The sequence below is a fragment of the Muntiacus reevesi genome, chromosome 21 (genome assembly GCF_963930625.1).
Source record: "Muntiacus reevesi chromosome 21, mMunRee1.1, whole genome shotgun sequence".
Classification (NCBI taxonomy): domain Eukaryota; kingdom Metazoa; phylum Chordata; class Mammalia; order Artiodactyla; family Cervidae; genus Muntiacus; species Muntiacus reevesi.
The window spans coordinates 35,113,719-35,134,431 of NC_089269.1; the positions used below are offsets into that span (position 1 = coordinate 35,113,719).

At 36.5% G+C, this 20,713-nt stretch overlaps 1 protein-coding gene across 2 annotated transcripts in view; it reads right to left on the bottom strand.

The window, feature by feature from the left end:
• The window catches only part of TMPRSS15 (transmembrane serine protease 15), a 139,383-nt gene that overhangs the window by 53,505 nt on the left and 65,165 nt on the right, over positions 1 to 20,713 (bottom strand). For both annotated transcript variants that reach the window (XM_065913760.1, XM_065913759.1), the window contains 6 exons: positions 18,122 to 18,227; positions 17,646 to 17,796; positions 14,435 to 14,570; positions 7,313 to 7,402; positions 3,619 to 3,744; positions 1,302 to 1,442 (listed from right to left, as the gene is read on the bottom strand). In XM_065913760.1, the coding sequence (XP_065769832.1) occupies positions 1,302 to 1,442; positions 3,619 to 3,744; positions 7,313 to 7,402; positions 14,435 to 14,570; positions 17,646 to 17,796; positions 18,122 to 18,227 (750 nt within the window). The remainder of the gene's footprint in view (positions 1 to 1,301; positions 1,443 to 3,618; positions 3,745 to 7,312; positions 7,403 to 14,434; positions 14,571 to 17,645; positions 17,797 to 18,121; positions 18,228 to 20,713) is intronic.

Here is a 20,713-nt window from a genome sequence, read left to right on the forward strand (position 1 = left end):
AGCTACCACTTACTCCCATCTGAGTAGCTTGGGCAGTAACAATTGTTATGACTTATATTCAGGGCCAGAAGATAGATAAGCTACAGGTCATTTTTCACATTTGCAGTAATGTTCAAAGCACACAATTTTCTGGAATGAGGTCTAAGTTGTGAGTAGAGGAACAGATATTTGTACAGATGATTCTAGTATCAGAGAATAGGCCAGATGATGATCGATACTACAATACTACCTCTTTTCTAGACATTCTAATTAAAGACATACTGACCACAGTTCCCTATGGAAGGGAAATGTAGATGTAGGAAGCGATGTGTATTCGGTCTTCCTGACATATTTCCATCTACAGAACCACTAAGTGGTGGGACAGAGGTATTTTAAAAAATCATAGTTTAGGGGGAGCAGCAAGCCATAAAAATTCTCTTTAGACCCCTGAATGCAGAGTTAAACATATGAATGAAAATACCTGTATCTGTATCTACATCTATAACTATATCTACATCTCTCCATGATGAGCAGGCAGGTCACAATTTTATTTTTTCCTGCTGATTATGTTATGAATGTAATAAAAAATATAGGGGAAGAATGTTGTGAAAAGTGTGAAGTGATAGTGTTTGCTGCTCAGTCGTGTCTGACTCTAGGAGACCCCATGGACTGTAGCCTGCCAGGCTCCTCTGTCCATGGGATTCTCCAGGCAAGAATACTGGAGTGGGTTGCCACTCCCTTCTCCAGGGGATCTTTCAGACCCAGGGATCGAACCCAGGTCTCCTGAGTTGAAGGCAGCCTCTACCATCTGAGTCACCAAAAAGGTTGTGCATTCCAGCAAATAGCAGCACCAAATTCCTCCTGCCTTCATGGCCGTGCCTTTTCACACTGTCTGTCTCCAAGAAGTTGATGTTAATTTTTTAATTGGATGTTGTTGGCATTCAAACGGCTCATTTGCTTGCTTTCCTGCTGTTCTCTGAAAACATTCTTGGCAAAAGGAACGTGACGGACAATCTTATTTCCTCACAGTGCCAAGAAGCCCCCCTTTGCAGTTTAAAATGGCCCTCTTCGGTGTACAAGATACACAACTCTTTACATACCAGAGAAGTGTGAATAGGTCTGCTGAAAAACCCGTGTGGATTCCTGCTTTGAGCAAAGTCAGCTAGTGGTTAATCAGGCGTGAAGGAAGTAACAAACTCTCCTTTAAGATGAGGAAAAATGAATGAATGTACTAGAATGCAAGCACTGAAATTAAGTTTTGGCTGTTTCTATTGTTTGGCTCCAAAACTTATAAGGCAGCATGTAATCCCACGCCTACTTACCTGGAATCCCCAAGCCATAGCCAGTAGTGAAATTTGCTTTAAATCCCTGTTTTGCCAACATATCATCAGTGATAAAAAGCACAGTCATTCGGTTGGTGGTCGAGAACACGTCCTTTACTGGACCAGGGCCTGTGTACACAGCTGCTCCCAAAGAAAATGGATAATCAGTGAGATAATCATTTGACTCTAGAAGGAAATGCACCCTTTTTCTTAATTCTGTCTCCCAGACATATGCAACATGTGCATGGCTTGCTCAAGAAGCACCCACACATAGGTAAACATGTACATTCTCATATTCTAGACACTGCTTCTAAGAAAGCCAACTTCTCTGTTGATCTTTTCCAATATTACTTAAGGTTTCTGCAGCTCTAGAATTTAATGATGAAATTACTCATAATATTGTTGAACTTAGCACCAGTACTATTCAAAGCTCATGCTACCCCAGAAAATTATTTGCTTGCTGTAAAGACCTTTATAAAATAATGGAGGATATAAATAATTTTTTACAATTTTTGTCTCAATAAATTTAGTCTGAATTTTTATCTTCATAAATCAATTGCCTTTTTAATAAATTTTTTGTTTAAATTCATTTGATATTTTTAATAAATTGAATCACTAACCTTATCTGAAAGATATGTTAGAGACAGATAATGTAGACCTAAATGGTGGCATTCAATTTTTTCCTCTCTAATCCCTAGGGCTACAGGGCTTTATAAACAATAAAATCCTTTTGGTAACCTTTCCCTTCTCCAGGAGATCTTCCCAACCCAGGGATCAAACCTAGGTCTCCCCCATTGCAGGCAGATTCTTTATCAGCTGAGCCACAAAGGAAGCCCTATTAAAAAGTAATGGCTTCAGTTAATTTAAAAATACATTCATTGTGTTAAATATTTTACATATTGGAATACTTGAAAGTGATTCTGTATCAAAAGAGCTTCTTGCTGATAAATTAGAAAACAATGTTTATGAGATCCTTTTGGAATTCTCATTTACTTTTCAATGATTGATGGAAATACTAAGAGGTGAAATGATAAAAACTGATTATTGTTAGATCACGAGAACAGAAATGTTTATTAGAAAGACAATGTCGGGGGCGAGGGGAGAAAAAAAAAAAAAGAAAGACAATGTCAAGTGAAAATGGAGAAACTACTCAAAATGCATTTATAACTGTACTGAAAATCAAACTTGAAGTTCCTCAGTTCTTGCTGGTCCAAGGCACTGTAGTTTATGGAGACTTTCATTGTTATTTGCTTTGTGTGTGGCTCTTCTCTCCCAGGAGGTTTTTGAGAGTCAGACATGACTGAGCACATGCTCAGAGCACAGTTAGATAAAACACTTCTGAAAAGTGTGCTGTTTTTGCATTCCAGTTGACATTTCATGTATTTTCATAGTTTAATGCACGACTTACCAAGAGACACTTCTTTCTTAAAAGTTTGTAGCAATTTAATAAGATATTAGCCATTCTATTTCATAGAACTTTATTATATTAAAAGGTATTTATGATCTAGGTATAATAACTTCTTCTTGAATAGTACACTTTTCTTCCAAGTCTATTAAAAATTAGTGATCAACAAATGCTTGGGAAAAATCAATTTGATCAATTTTTGACTCATTCTCAGATATTTATATAGAAGCAGCTAGTACTGGAGACACAATCAAAGTAATAGTGAAACACAAAGTAAATATCATTTTAAAATTTTGCATAATAAATGTAATTGATCCTTCAGTTTGAAATGAAATGTATTATAATAGTTATCTTTGGACATACAATGTATACATAATGCATAGAATAGCAAACTGCATAATGGATGTTCTTGGCTTTTAGTCTCTAAAGTATAATGCTTATTATAGTAAATTAGTATCACTAGGACCTGCTGACTCAAAACTGTGAATCCTGGTTTTCCAAGAATTCTCAAGAACATTTTTCATCGTTGTGAATGCTCTGCATATTGGAAATGCCACATACAATTTGATGTGTTATTCTACTGTTGTGTTTTCACTTTGCTCTTTGTAAAAAACGTGACTACATGTATTTAGAAATTCTCTGTCCATGGGCTTCCCTGGTAGCTCAGCTGGTAAAGAAGCCGCTGCAATACGGGAGACCTGGATTCGATCTCTGGGTTGGGAAAATCCCCTGGAGAAGGGAGCAGCTACCCAGTATTCTTGCCTGGAGAATTCCATGAACAGAGGCGCCTAGCAGGCTACAGTCCATGGGGTGGCAAAGAGGCGGACACGACTGAACGACTTTCACTTTCATTTTCTCTCTCCATCAGTCTGTCTTGAGTCATACAACTTTCACAATAAACTGGAGACTTACCTAAGAACAAGGAGTCATCTCCTTCACCATCTCTGATTTCAACTACATCTGCAATATTTTCCAGGTCAAATTCCTGAAAGTGAAGCTGAATATTTTTTCCCTTTTGTGCATTTAAATTCCAAACACCTTAAAAGTAATAAATAATAAAGTTAGTTTAAACATACTTCTTTTGATTTCTCTTAACTTCAATCTTCTGAGAATTTCAAATCATTTTCAAAATTCTTTTCTCCATTTAATAAAACCTAATATTCCAAACTATTTGTGTGAAGAAATATTTCATCTATTCTAGGATATTTATAGTGAAATTTCAACTAAATTTGAGATCATTTACTCTAATTGAATTTATTTTATTCATATAAGTGAAATACTTTCATCAAAGCTTGCAAATAGCCTTTTACTCCTACAATCTAAAATATATGAATGTCAAAAGATATGAATATTCTACTTCCATTTATTTTATTTCCAAGATTAAATGTAGAGCAAATGAGGTAATTAAAAAGTAATTTGTAGGGCAACTAAACTTTAATATTTCTTTAAGTAATTGTTGCAATTATTTTTATATGTCATATGATGGCAGTTCCTTTTGAAACAAAACAAAAAAATATTTATAGCCTTAGTATCAAGAATCCCTGGTGGCACAGCGGTAAAGAAACTGCCTGGCAAAGTAGGAGACGTGGGCTCAATCCCAGAGTTGGGAAGACCCCCTGGAGAAGGGAATTGCCACCCACTCCAATATTCTTGCCTGGGAAATCCCATGGACAGAGGAGCCTGGGGAGCTATAGTCCATGGGGTCCCAAAAGAATTGGACATGACTTAGTGACTAAACCACCATCACCAGCCTTAGTGTCCATAAACACTCCTTGTTTTTTATTGATTCCTTAAATAATTTAGTCTTTAGATTTTGCACCAGAATTTTTCTTCATTCTACATGAATTTCTCATTCACTCTTAGGGAAATCATTTTACTGACATAGTAATGACCTCTAAGTGCTTATCTTCTACATTTTTTTGAGAAGTAGACCCATTTATTCAAATATTTACTGTGTATAAATGTAAGTATCTCAAACTCAACAAGGAATAAAGGTAATACACAGTGATCTCTTTCCCCAACTCATTCCTTTTTTCATTCTTCCTATTTCAGTGAATAGTACCACTAATTGTCCACTCACAGTTTTCTACACCAGAAGCCTCCTCATCTTCCTTGACCTCTCTCCTCCCATTTACAGTCAATTACCAAGGCTGCCAATACTAGCTCCTATATCCCTGGAATCACATTGCCTTCTCAGTCTCCAATGCCGCTATCCGAGTTCAAGTCACTATTATTTTTCATCTCCTAATTCGTGAGGCTAATTGCTCCCTTACAGCCTACCTCTGATCCTGCAATAGAATTTGCTGCTAAAAAAAAAAAAAAAAAAAGAATTTGTTGTTGTTCAGTCACAACGTTGTGTCCAACTCTATGGACCACAATACAAAAGGATGGATCCATCCACAAGGCAAATTTGATTTTATCACTATTTTCCTGTAAGCCGTTGAAAGTCTCCTCAGTGCTCTCAGAATAAAATTCAGACTGCTTAACATGGTGTGAAATAACTTCACATTTCATTTCCATTTGTTATCATTACTTAATTTTGCTTGAAGATTCAAGAAAAAATCAAGGTCTTCTACTTCTGAACTTTTGTATGTTAAGTACTTCTTATACTCCTGCACAGCCTCCTGTCTTTGCCCTTATTACAAACAAGACGTTAAACACTGTGTGATGCCTGACAACTTATCTGAATCCTTATCTAGGCTGAACTGTTTGTTTCTTCTTTACTTACTTTAGTACCTAACAAATAAGGCACTCAAAAAAGATTTCATGAGTAAATGAATAAATTTAATAAATGTCTCCAAATTGTTCTTTCAATGTTCCACTTATTTTTGGATACTTTTACATCATTACTTTGTACAAGCGATAATGTACAAATCATATTTTTACATTATTACTTTGTACAAATGTTTAAAAGATAGTTTCCATGCTAAGTGGAGATGATAATGTCTAGTTCCCCATACAAGTCAAATTAGATTAATGGCTGTTTATTTTTTTAAATCAGATATCTCCCTATAATAGTGACTATACTATCCTATCAAAATGATATGATCTCTGGATCATTTGAAGGAAGAAACATTGACATTTTCTAATAACACATTTTTCACTGTCATTGGGGTATTTTTTTCACTGGTAGAATTTTCCATTTAGGTTGGTGGTGCTATCAGAGGCCATGGAAGGCAGGGGAAGAAAATGTTTGTTTCTCAAAATACTAGTGTGGAATCTTTGGAGGATGGGCCACGGAATCTTCATCTTTAATACAAACAGTCTCTGTGCAGTTCTAATGAGCTTCTCTGTTTAGGACTAATGACCTAGATATAAGCTTTATCTGGTTTTATCATAAAAGCCTCTTCTCTCTAGACTTAGAATTTTTTAGTGTCCTTCATATTAGCTCATCCTTTATATTGGGATATATTGGGACTGTTTCCCTGGTGGCTTAGGTGGTGAAGAATCTGCCTTAAATGCAAGAGACCTGGGCTTGATCCCTGGGTGGGGAAGATCCCCTGGAGAAGGGAATGGCAGCCCACTCCAGTATTCTTGCCTGGAGAATCCCATGGACAGAGGAGTCTGGTGGGGCTATATACTCCATGCGGCTGCAAAGATTAGGCATGACTGAGCAACTAAAACTTTCACTTTATATTGGGATTCTAATCACTGCCTGCTTTATTCTATTTAATCTGTAGTTATAAAAGATACATATATATATGGATGAGTCCCTTTGCTGTCCCCCTGAAACTATCACAACATTGTTAACTGGCTATATTCCAATACAAAATAAAAAACATAATAAATTAAAAAAAAAAAACCTGTGGAGGCCAGAAATAGTGAAAACCTATTTATAAAGTGCTTTGAAAACAAAACAGAAAACTATCAACCCAGAATCCTTTAATCAGCAAATGTATCCTTCAACAATGAAAATGAAATAAAACCATGTTCAGAAGGAAGAAAATTAAGAGAATTCATTGCCCGTAGACCTACTTTAAAAGAAATGTTAAAGAAAGTTCGCAGGGAAAAAAAATGATAGCAGAGGGGACCCTGGAATGCCAAGAAAGAAGGAAAAGTAACAGACACGGTAATATCTGAGTAAATAGAATAATTTTCTTCACCTTTTACACTTGTTAAAATATGTATAAATAAATAGTACCTAACATTGGGAAAAAAAAAAAGATGTGGTGTCACAGTTGGCTCTTTGCTTTACATACTTTCCACTGATTTTATACTATGGAACTTAAACTTGTTATACACAAGATAAACAATATATGCATTATCAAGGAGATTGGTATCTGGAATAAGGCTACTACCTCTTTTACTTATTTTTTTAAACTTTTAAATAGGAGAATTATTATAATATCACCTCTTTTAAAGAATTATTGTAAGAACTGACTACAATAAGTTATATTAAGCATTAGTGCTGTGACTGGCATAAAATAAATGCTAAAAAAGTTAGTCATTAACCATTATTATTCTTCTCATTATATTAAGTGATCTCATAGATGTAGTAGTTGTATCCAGATATAGCAAATTTATAATCTAGTTTGCTGTGTCAAGGGGAGAATCTAACTTTGATATATACATTTGTTTTCCATGATCTGGAAAAGAAATGACTCACAGAAAGCCTGATTAGGGTAGGTGTTTGGGAAGTTTGTAGATGTGAATGTTGTATTTGGCTCCCACAGTTCATGAGGCCCTCCACAGTCCGCTGGAAAGGAAAGCAATGAAAAATCATTAGTAACATAATAGCATAATATTTATTTCAGAGCAATAATACTATATGCCAGCAAATTTCCAGTTTTATTTCTTGGAATACTGGTTTTGGCAGAAACATTTTAGAGCTTGCATAAGGGAAAATATAGGCTAACAGGTTTCTTTACTGAAGAATTTCTCAAACCCTTGTATATTTTTATGCTCTTTGTGATTCCCCAAGAAGGCATAATAGTGTTCTGCATTTTCCAAAATTATCTGGGCAAGGAAACAATTTTGACAAGCATCTTTTATAGGTAGTCTTCATGAAAAAAAGTATCAACTCCTTGCTTTAGAAAAAATAGATGAATCTTTGTAATGGAACAAATAGAGTATATGCCTCTCTCTTATGGGAAGGACTAGTAAATAACTAACCCTATCATTTCTTGTTTTTTCTTCTTTTTTCCCTACTTTTCTTTAGTAGAGCAGTTTCACTAATTTGTATACTGTATTGAGGCATTTGATGGTCAAGAAAGGGAGACAAACAAAATTGCTGCTTTCTAAATAGTTACCCCAGATTGTCTAGGAGTGAAGTTGGGACTGAACTAAACACAAATTTATAAGAAAAAGCGCTGATCTTCCAGTTAAGAGTACAATGCTTCAAGTAGGTAAATTAACTTTTTGAAATTCGCAACCTACTTCATATTTATTTATCTTGCTTATTAGAAGAACATTCTAAAGTAATGTAAAAATTTCTTAGCTACTTTAAGTATTCCGGTTCTTACTTTTTAATATCATATTATATTTAAGATCAAAAGAATAAAAGTAACCTAAACAGAAGAATATAGAGAATCAAGATAAGCATATATTTTCCTATTATTAATGCAGATGATAATGATATGGTTGTGTGTGTTTAGTCACTCAGTCATGTCCGACTCTTTGCAAGCCCATGAACTGTAGCCGGCCTGGCTCATCTGTTCATGGAGATTCTTCAGGCAAGAATACTGGAGTGGGTTAGCATGATCACCTCCAGGAGATATTCCCAACCCAGGGATTGAAGCCAGGTCTCCCACATTGCAGGCAGATTCTTTACTGTCTGAGCCACCAGTGAAGAGGAAGAATACTGGGGTGGGTAGCTTATCCCTTCTCCAGTGGATCTTCCTGACCCAGGAATCCAATCGGAGTCTCCTGCATTGCAGGCAGATTCTTTCCCAGCTGAGCAACCAGGGGAGCCTGATAATGGTATACTTACTCCCAATAACATAGAAATCAGATTAGAGAAGAGAAAATTAAATGTTTCTACATCTACAGCAGTGCCTTCTATCAGACTCTCTTGTTTAATCCCTCATTCACATGTCACCTGCCTTATTTACGTGGATCCTTTCCAATTTATGTGCATTTTTCAAGCTGGTAGGTAATAATATTCTTTGATTTGGGTTTTAGATATGCACAATGGGACAGAGACAGTTACTGTGGCTCAAACTGGTATCATTGCCAATATAGCTTGCTCTGTAAGGTGACAGGGCTTGGTCTCACTTATATGAACTCCTGGGACTTAGCCAGGAGTTCTGGCTTATCCAGAAACAAATGAGTTCAGCAGGAATAATAAAATCTTTCTAAAAACTCATTGTTTGCAAAATGTCCATGCACATTGCCTCATCTGGAGAGAGAACACAGTGTACAAAAGGAAGATGTGCTGTAGCTGGTGGAGTAAAACGGTTGCTCTGAGCTAGTTTCTCATCTTTTTGAGACTGGGTCTTCTCATATATAAACTAGATATATATTGGAGATTTTTAAGGTTGTTGTAAAAATCAGGAATAATTTGTGAAAAATGCCTGGCACATTCAGCACTGATTTTCAATGAACCTCTGTGAAATAAGTAATTACTACGACTATTTCAGTTTTAAATGGGCAATCCAGACTTTGGAGGTATTCCATTACTTGCTAATGCTTTCAACATTCAGTTATTGTTAAGGCTTCAACTCAGTTAACCCCAAGCTCATCTCACAGTATGTTACCATCTCCTGTTGGGTTGATTAAATGGAATCATTTTAACCACCTGGTCCAAGCCATAGGCAGGGTTTAGACTGCATCTCAGTAAATGGCACTTGGTGGGTAGGTGACAAGAAGGAGGATAGAGGGGAAGGTGGATGAGATCTCTAAAAAGTAAAGTCAATGATGGACAGATCTAGAAGGAAGAAAAAGTATACAGGCTGCTGAAGAAGACGTTGGAACCAAAGAAAGTGGTAATTCAGAACAAGGGCACTTTCTTAAGAAAGTGGTAATTCAGAACTAGGACAGTTTCTCCACTGGGAAAGGCTGAAGGAACTTTGAGCTCCCAGGCAGCTGTCTCTTGGAGGCAAATCCTCTCCTTGATTGTGTGATCTTTGTCTTGCAAAGATTCCTGAAAAGGGATCTTACTACAACCCCTCAACTCTTCCCCACATACAATGCCTGTAACTTTCTGTAATTCTAAATGCCTTGAAATTCTTCCTTCATTCTTCTAGGAAATTGATGGGAAAGGAGAATGTAAGTACAAGGACAAAAAAAAACCACTGCAGATTGAAGAAGGATGGGCGGGTGGGGTGGGGAGAAAGCCAGCTCTTCCTGCTTTATAAGTTTAGCCATACCCAGTGTGGCGAGTAGGGATGCTGTTGTTTAAACATCATTCTCATTTTCTCTTCAAGGAACAGGAAAATTTCTAAATTGTATACTCCTCATACAGTAAAGAGTCAAAATTCTGGAGAATGTATTACATGTTCACCTCTCTGAACACTTGACAATACATTGTATTATATGTAGATGAGTACCTAGGACTTAAACACAAGATCAGAACTAAAGTGTTGTTAAGGGCATCATTAAGTCTGTCAGGGCAGGCAGTTGACTTAGCATTTCTCTTCTGAATAGTAATCTTGGCAAATTCGATACTTTGAAGTACTTTTAAAATAATAAAATACTTAAGAAGTACTTTTTGAAATACATTTCAAATATAATTTTATATCATATAACTGATCAGTAAGTATCTCTGTTCATTGGCCTTATAAGATGGGTATCAGCTACTCCTGGTATATAAATGACTGTAAAGAAACTGGCAAAAGTACTTTCAGCCATTCTAAGCATGATGACACAGTTGATTTTAATGGTAGTGTTGCTATAGCAGAGATGTAGCCTGTGCTTTTTAAGAGAGGAGCCAAAGGCTCATGAAATATAATTCTGGAGATCACGGTACTGCTGTGTCATTTAATAAGCCATCTCCAGCCAGAGAATGAGAGTCAAATAGCTTCTTGATATGGGGAACCCTATTCACTTACGGTTGTTAAACTCTCCCATTTTTCTTTTTCTTGGAGCTGTTCTCTCAAAGATTTGTTCTCTGATTAAGTTCTTCCTATGCCAGTAGGGATCTTCACTGCATGCAATATGTAAATAACATGCAGTATTTTGCAAAGTGCTTGTCAGGGATAGATATTTTCCTTGAGGCACATCATTTTTAATCCATGCTTAAACCTCTGACATAAATGAGATATGTGTCAATGTGGAGGCATTTACTGTATGGTGAAAAGGAGAGTCAGGCCCTTCACTTACAATAAAAGGGTTCAAATTAAAGTTATTTCTGACAAGATATTTCAATCAAGAAATAAGGGCGATAAAAGTAGGTTTCTGATTGCTACTTTTATGTGAGGGAAATAATAGGTGCAGTTTAAGAAATACTACTCACATTGATATTTGAATATGTTCAAAGGGCTAATTTTTAAAATTAGGAATTTTCTTGTAATCATAGTAATACATAAGTCCAATATTACAGGCAACATTTTAAAAGATTAGGTTGCTATATAAAAAGAAAATTTGGAGTTCAGTTTGTCAAAATTTTTATTTCCATTCACAGGTTATAGTGACCAGTCATGATATAAATATTTTTATTAAATTGGTGGCAATAAAGGTCAATTTTCATTTCCAGTGATTTTCATTTTATTTATAATTAATAGGAATCTAGCCAATGATAGATCTAATAAGTAGGCTGTTTTGAAGGTAAAAGAATAAAACAGTCAAAAGCACTGATATAGAAGCATATGAGTGCAGTTAATTTGGAATTTGCTAACAGTTTGAATATTGAATCATACTAATGATATAAAAGGCAAGCAGATCTACATGACCATTAATTATAAAATAATTGAATAGATATTAATTAATTTTACATGAATAACAAGAGCCAAAGATTATTTAGCTCTAAGTATAATATCAAGTCCATGAAACTTTCCAAATTAGCTTTTATTTTGTCTTTGGAAATGGAAAAAGGCTTAATAATGTCCAAATAGAGCAAAACTGTAGCAAAAACTGTTTAACTGTTTTACAATAGTTAAAACTAGCTTTTTTTTTTTTTTTTTGATTAGTTTTAAGAGTCCAGAAATAAGCCAGGGGCTAAAATGTGAATTTCTTTTTGCATGTATCTATTCTATTTATTGGGCTTCCCAGGTGGCGCTCTGGTAAAGAACCCACCTGGCAAGGCAGGGGATGCAAGAGATGCAGGTTCAATCCCTGGGTCAGGGAAAATCCCCTGGGGGAAGGAAACGGCAATCCACTCTAGTATCCTTGCCTGGAGAAGCCCGCAGACAGAGGAGCACCCTACAGAAAGAGGAGCCTGGCAGGCTACAGTCATAGAAGCACAAAGAGTGGGACAGGACTGAAGTGACGTAGCATGCACGCATGTATGCTATTTAGTGAGGACTTGTGATGAATCATTCTGATTGTGTTGCAAGTTGGCATTATATTTGTGTAACGGAATGTTTACTTTTTAAAGTGTTCTCAATATAGTCCTCATATTTAAATTACTTGTGCCAATGTCACAGGGCAAAAATGATAGAGCTGATGCAGCAGCAAGTGATTAAAATAAAAAGAAAAAAATAAAAAGAAGAATCCCTGCAGTTTGGAACATTGAACTTATATTTCCCTAAATAAGGCACAACCTGAATCCCTAGAAACAACAGAGAAAAATGGCCTTAGCTAGTCAGTTACTCGACCAGCAATATTTTCTTATTTAAATGCTCTCTAAGAGCCAAAGAAAAGACTATTAGGCAGTCAGTCATGGTTTCCTTTTGTTTCTGCTTAAACAAATCACTGATCTGGAACCAGAAAAGCTCTGCTCAAATAAGAATTTCACTGAACCAATTGCAAATGGCATTTGAATGAAATTGTTCAGAATGCATTTGATGGTAATTAACATTTTTTGCTGTGCTAAATATTGCCCTGAAGTGAACCATTTGGAAACTGGAACAAATACACCCTGGGCAAATTCTAAAGTTTATATTTTAAACTCAGATGAGTTATTCTACCGTTATAATTTCAGTATGGTGAAAATATGCAGGTATATCATGCTTCCTTGACACTGAGGTATTATATTTTTCTCTTTCTGGTTGGAATAGATTAAGTGGACTGTGCATTAAACAGATAAAGTTTCAGTAGAAACAAAATTTAAAGTTTTAGCTATATATAGATGATTTTATAGATGAAAGTTTCCTCAAAGTTATCAAATTTTCTATTTTGTATAGTGATGAAATTTACTTTTAAAATATCAATTCTATGAAACTATGCTACTTTCACCTAGAAAAGTTTTCTTCTTGACAACTTATTGAGGAATAGAGAAACAAGCTAACAGAAAAGATTGTGAAGACAGTCTGTTTTTTAAATGATTGCAGTTAGCAAGATGTTGGTAATGTTTGGTATCCATAGCAATTATTTATCAAATCAGCAATGATTTTAATGATTGCAATATTTTTTGCATAAAAAAAGTTTTATATAATAGGCCAGGAGGGTGTGAGACGCCTTTACAATATGAAGTGAGACAATTATTTTTAAACAATGTTGTGAAGCCCAAATTTTTGATTTCAGATTGATATTTTCTCTATTGCTAGCCCCATCATCATTTGCAAGCTTTATTTCTGATATCAAAATTTTGTTTGGCAGAAAGTTTTTTGTTACCAAAAGGAACAAACAACTGACAGAGAGAGAGAGCTTTAGTTTATACCTAACAGTATTTACTGATGATCAACATATGCAATATTAAGAACCAGACAACAGTGAAGCAAAGGTGATTTAGATCCAGAGTTTGGGGTCAAGAAAACAATTTTGGGGGCAATATTATTATATGGAAATGACTGAGCATGCACGTATACGGGCACACTTGGTATGTTCTTTCTTCTGTTTCAGTTTTTTTGTGTCATTCTGTGGCTTGATCTTAATGCTTCCTTGAAGCCTTTTCCAGCTCACAGTCTCTTCTCCAAAGTCCTCTACCACTTAAGTCTCTCATTTATTAATTTTAGAGACACATAGTTATATGTTGTTTTTTGTATTTATTAATTTGTAAATTAATATTATATGGATTATTCTTTCATGTAGTAGTGGTTATTGCTATATCTTACATTTTCTTATGAAGTGCTTTGTATGCAATATTTATAAAATTTGAATGAGTGTTTAAAATATTGAAGAATTTAAGTATAATCCATACATGCACCTAGCATTGTGTGCATGCTAAGTCACTTCAGTCATGTCTGACTCTGTGTGACCCTATGGACTGATCCCCACCAGGATCCTCTGTCTATGGGATTCTCCAGGCAAGAATACTGGAGTGAGTTGCCATGCCCTCCTCCAGGGGATCTTTCTGACTAGGGATCAAATCTGCGTTTCTTACTTCTGCATTGGCAGATTTTTTTTTTTTTTTTTTTTACCACTAAGGCCACTTGGGAAGCCCCACACCTAGCATTAGTTTGTATTAAATTGAAAACTAAATGGCAATCAGTGCCTAAATTATTTTCAAAAATGAAAATGTACTAAAATTATCATAAACATGAAGCATAACATGATGCACAGCATGATTTCATTGGTGATCTATATTTAATATGTAATATTTTACTAGTTTCCATTTTACTTATATCTTAAAGTTTCTGATTTTCAGTGAAAAGACCGCACTATGGCAAGATAATAAAAAATAAGTCAGAGAGAGATCTACCTGGAAATACTAATAACCTAATTAGGGAAAACACATGTTAATGTTACTTACTGGGAAGTTCTGGCGGAAGAGTGGGGACTAAAGTTGGTTCTGGATAGAGGCTCACATTGCAAATCCCATATGTTAGGCTAATGTCATCCAATGCTATATCACTCAGGAACTGGTTTTTAAACCCATAGAAAGCAATCTGTAATTCAGAGAGGTACACAAAATGATTCCACTTTAATCTTTTCTGATTGATTCTTCTTGTGGCCCAGTATTCTCTGGAGAATCAATACTGCCATGTCCAAGTAAATGTGGACAAGTTATCACACAGTGAAATATTGCTTTTCAAGGTCCTTTGGCTGAGCCCAGCTTCCTAGCTATGCATTCACGGTGGTCTAAATTTTTGCTAGTGTCTTCCTTCTGTGTTAGGCAACATCGTCACAGTTTCTTTATGTCTCTAGCTCCTTCTTTCATGATATTGTCAAGCTCCATGGTACTCTGTCACATACACACATCATCTTGCAGGGACAGCAACCTTATTCTAGGTTCTTTCCACAACATTATTAAAAGTCCAGGTAGCTGGCTGCCTTCCTAGAGCATACAACCCTGAAGAGAGTGAGAGCTGCTCTGTCATGTTCAACTCTTTGCAACCTCTTGGACTATACAGTCCATGGAATTTTCCAGGCCAGAATACTGGAGTGGGGAGCCTTTCTCTTCTCCAGGGGATTTTTCCAACCCAGGAATCGAACCAGGGTCTCCTGCATTGCAGATGGATTCTTTACCAACTGAGTTATCAGGGAAACCCCTAGAGCATACAGCTCTGAAGAGAAGACACACTGATTAGGTAATTTAAAAGGGAGAAGAAGGAAACAAGAGGAAATATGAATATGTAGTTATTCAGAGCCAGATAGTGGCTCTAGTGGTAAAGAATCTGCCAATGCAGGAGACACAAGAGAGTTAGATTGCTGGGCTGGGAAGATCCTCTGGAGTGGGGAACGCCTGCTGGTACTGGTCATAATTGACCAGAGAAGTTTGTGTGAGATATATTACAAAGGTGATGATCAGAGGACACAGACCAGACCTGGGAGAAAGGTCCAGTGTTTAGATGAAACATATTAGGTTCTTAAGAACAGTGGGTATTTTTTACTGACCTTTGTTGGATCCTCTCCTGTCTGGTAAAGGAAAGACACAAACTGAATAACTGATGTGCAAATTGCTATGCAAGGTGCATTGAATACATTATCTTATTTAATTTTTCCAACACTAATTAAATTGAATTTACAGTCATCTATTCACTCGTTTATTCATTCATTATACCTACTTCAATATACAATCATCTATTCACTTGTTTGTTCATTCATTCTACCTGCTTCACGGTAGACACTATTCCATGTAAGAATAATCTTTTCCTTTCAGATACACACAAGCTGAATGTCAAAGAGACTAAAGTAACTTTTTCAAAATTTTGTAACTCAAGTGGCCAAAGCCAAGGTGTAAATATTTATAGAACCCTCTTACACTGTTGGTGGGAATGCAAACTAGTACAGCCACTATGGAAAACAGTGTGGAGATTTCTTAAAAAACTGGAAATAGAACTACCATATGACCCAGCAATACCACTTCTGGGCATACACACTGAGGAAACCAGATCTGAAAGAGACACGTGCACCCCAATGTTCATCGCAGCACTGTTTATAATAGCCAGGACATGGAAGCAACCTAGATGCCCATCAGCAGATGAATGGATAAGGAAGCTGTGGTACATATACACCATGGAATATTACTCAGCCGTTAAAAAGAATTCATTTGAATCAGTTCTAATGAGATGGATGAAACTGGAGCCCATTATACAGAGTGAGGTGAGCCAGAAAGATAAAGAACATTACAGCATACTAACACATATATATGGAATTTAGAAAGATGGTAACAATGGCCCTATATGCAAGGCAGAAGAAGAGACACAGAAGTACAGAACAGACTTTTGAACTCTGTGGGAGAAGGCGAGGGTGGGATGTTTTGAAAGAACAGCATGTATATTATCTGTGGTGAAACAGACCACCAGCCCGGGTGGGAGGCATGAGTCAAGTGCTCGGGCCTGGTGCACTGGGAAGACCCAGAGGAATCGGGTGGAGAGGGAGGTGGGATGGGGGACCGGGATGGGGAATAGGTGTAACTCTATGGCTGATTCACATCAATGTATGACAAAACCCACTGAAAAATAAAAAAAAAAAAAAAAAGAACTCAGTCCTCTCACTTTGCTGATGAAAAAGTGGATGCAGTTTTGTGACTTTTAAGACTCTCCAGGAGTTGCCCAAGATTTAGTTACTGCAATACCTATCTTCCTGCTTCTGCTGTCTTATTGTTTCTTCATGTTCCATTTTCCTTTACCTTTCCTTGAATTGTCAGAAAATGAAGGTGGAAAAGAAAACTTTACAGAATTATAGAATCAGAAGAAAGAGAATAAGGAAAGTGGATAGGGAAAAAAAGAAAGCTGGGAGGAATACACATGAGAGTCATTGATTATCGCCTGCTTTTTATCAAGTCACAGGAAAGCACTGAATCTTCACTGATGACAATGTCTGTCCAAACATACATCTTCTGAAAGTTATACTCTTGTACCTGAAATTGCCCAATTAAAACATTGTTAATTTGGTCAAGCCATTAGCTTATATGATTCTATATTTTAATTGCAAACACCCTTGGGAAGAGAACATATTAAGCTGCTATGTGAAAAATTAATTCACCCTTAAGTGAAATAAATGATCAGAGACTTCCCAATGATACAGCTCATAGAACTTGTCTCTAGAGGAAATATATGGCGATTAAGTCAGAATGGGGCAGCGTGTGTGGATACTGGTGGGTGTGGATGTTCTAACAGGAAAAGATGATTCCCTAGAAAAGTGTAGGGGTCATTTAGGTGGTGTTCTTGAAAAGTTGGAAAACCTAGTTAGGCAGTGGAATAGGAAGACATGGTTGGCTTGTGTTAGAAAGTTGCTGAAGAAAGCTGAAATATCCTTCGAGTTTTCTATGAATTTTATGGCTCATTATAAGTAGTACTTCCATGTAGCAAATTATTCCTCAGTAAGTGGTTTTTAATGTCAGTGAATAATTGAAAATAGAGGCACTAAAATATGTATAAAATAGAGGAAGATCAGGAAAGAAGAGAAAATGACTTAGCCATACCCAGAAAGTAAATTGTTTTTCATATATCACCATAAACTATAATTGTGTCACCATTTTATAACACAAATACATGGTTATAAAGTGTTTTGCCCACCTTAAATTCCACTGTTTCATTTAATGTTACTTGTCCATAGTTCCAACTTTGTCCATAATTTCCTTCTTTTTGGAAAATTGTCTTCTCCATGTTTTGGTCACTGCTGATATTAATGCTTAGTTTGTAAACATTTTCACCATACATATAATACCTAGTTTGGAAACAAGCAACAATTAATCAATTTCTAGAACATTAGAATATATATATATATATATATATATATATATATATTCACATATGTATAGATATATCAGGGTTCTTTTAAATCCTTCACTCAAATACCTCTTTTCTCTTGGGTGAGGGACCTGATAGAGAAAAGCAAGCTTTCAGTATTTGCTACTTTATGAATGGGAAAAGTAACGAGCAATGCATTAAAACTTGGGGGCAACATCTTAGTAAAATTTGAGCCTGGCAATGTAAGAAAAGCAACATCACTCATTAAATAAGACGTTACTTAACATGTGTCTATAACATACCAGAAACTAAGGCAGGCTTGTTTGGGAGTGGGATCTAAAGGGAGAGTTAAAAGTCCTACTCTTTCTCGTCTTCCTCCTGGTCCAGTTGGGGTGGAAATGTAAAATCCTGTAAAAAAACAACAAAAATATTTTGCTTCACTTATCATTAGTGATTTTTTTTTTGTTGTGAAATGATAGTTGTGCTTTCCTTCTATATAATTCATAAACAGGAAAGCAAACTTTAACATGAAAATATAAAGAAACATGTTTAGGTAGAAGGGAAAGGAGCTATACTACAAGCCAGAAGGCAACTTCCATTATCAATTGTTAAAGAAAGTCACTTCTCAACTTTGGACTTCCCAATAGCCTTGAACTGGAACATCCCTAAGGATATAACAAAATCTAAGTTTCTAAGAGTTCACATGACTGTTTCATCTTACTATTTTGAGCAAATACCACTTTAGTTCCAATTTATTAAATGTTTTGAGTATTCACTCCTTTAGAGACAATAAGGCCATGAAGATATTTAGATATGCTGATGGACTAACTCACTTAAGGCAAGTACTTAAATACAAATTTGAAGGGAAAGTTCAATTCCTTCTATTGGAGTTTCCGTTACAATTGTATCTGTCACTAACTTTTCAGGTCATTTAAGTCAAATTAACATCTCAGAAAATCCTTCTTGGTCTTCCCAACTAGATGTGACTCTTGAATTCTTAGCTACACTTGTACTTCTCTGATGTCACTTAGAGTATTCCATCGTGTATTATATTTATATTCATATGTGATGTCAAAGACTTGTAAGAAGTTTGGATAAAAGAAAGACACTTGGTACATTTTCTTAATTCTCTGTGTGGATTCAGTTCAGCTCAGTTCAGTCGCTCAGTCGTGTCTGACTCTTTGCGACCCCATGAATCACAGCACACCAGGGCTCCCTGTCCATCACAAACTCCTGGAGTTTACTCAAACTCATGCCCATCGAGTCGGTGATGCCATCCAGCCATCTCATCCTCTGTCAGCCCCTTCTCCTCCTGCCCCCAATCCCTCCCAGCATCATGGTCTTTTCCAACAAGTCAACTCTTCACATGAGGTGGCCAAAGTACTGGAGTTTCAGCTTCAGCATCAGTCCTTCCAATGAACACCCAGGGCTTATCTCCTTCAGGATGGACTGGTTGGATCTCCTTGCAGTCCAAGGGACTCTCAAGAGTCTTCTCCAATACCACAGTTCAAAAGCATCAAGTTTTCGGCGCTCAGGTTTTTCAGTCCAAATCTCACATCCATACATGACCACTGGAAAAACCATAGCCTTGACCAGATGGACCTTTGTTGGCAAAGCAACGTCTCTGCTTTTTAATATGCTATCTAGGTTGGTCATAACTTTCTTTCCAAGGAGTAAGCGTCTTTTAATTTCATGCCTGCAATCACCATCTGCAGTGATTTTGGAGTCCCCAAAAATAAAGTCTGACACTGTTTCCACTGTCTCCCTATCTATTTCCCAGGAGGTGATGGGACCAGATGCCATGATCTTAGTTTTCTGAATGTTGAGCTTTAAGCCAGCTTTTTAACTCTCCTCCTTCACTTTCATCAAGAAGCTTTTTAGTTCATCTTCACTTTCTGCCATAAGGGTGGTGTTATCTGCATATTTGAGGTTATTGATATTTCTCCCTGCAATCTTGATTCCAGCTTGTGCTTCTTCCAGCCCAGTGTTTCTCATGATGTACTCTGCATGTAAGTTAAATAAGGAGGGTGACAGTATACAGCCTTGAAGTACTCCTTTTCCTATTTGGAACCAGTCTGGTGTTCCATGTCCAGTTCTAACTGTTCTTTCCTGACCTGCATACAGGTTTCTCAAGAGGCAGGTCAGGTGGTCTGGTATTCCCATCTCCTTCAGAATTTTCCACAGTTTATTGTGATCCACACAGTCGAAGGCTTTGGCATAGTCAAGAAAGCAGAAATAGATGTTTTTCTGGAACTCTCTTGCTTTTTCGATGATCCAGCGGATATTGGCAATTTGATCTTTGATTCCTCGGCCTTTTCTAAAACCAGCTTGAATATCTGGAAGTTCTTGGTTCACGTATTGTTGAAGCCTGACTTGGAGAATTTTGAGCATTAATCTGATAGTGTGTGAGATGAGTGCAATTGTGTGGTAGTTTGAGCATTCTTTGGGATTGCCTTTCTTAGGGATTGGAATGAAAACTGACTTTTTCCAGTCCTGTGGCCACTGCTGAGTTTTCCAAATTTGCTGGCATATTGAGTGCAGCACTTTCACAGCATAATCTTTCAGGATTTGAAATAGCTCAACTGGAATTCCACTAGCTTTGTTCATAGTGATGCTTTCTAAGGCCCGCTTGACTTCAAATTCCAGGATGTCTGGCTCTAGGTGAGTGATCACACCATTGTGATTATCTGGGTCATGAAAATCTTTTTTGTACAGTTCTTCTGTGTATTCTTGCCACCTCTTCTTAGTATCTTCTGCTTCTGTTAGGTCCATACCATTTCTGTCCTTTATTGAGCCCATTTTTGCATGAAATGTTCCCTTGATATTTCTACTTTTCTTGAAGAGATCTCTAGTCTTTTCCATTCTGTTGTTTTCCTCTATTTCTTTGCATTGAT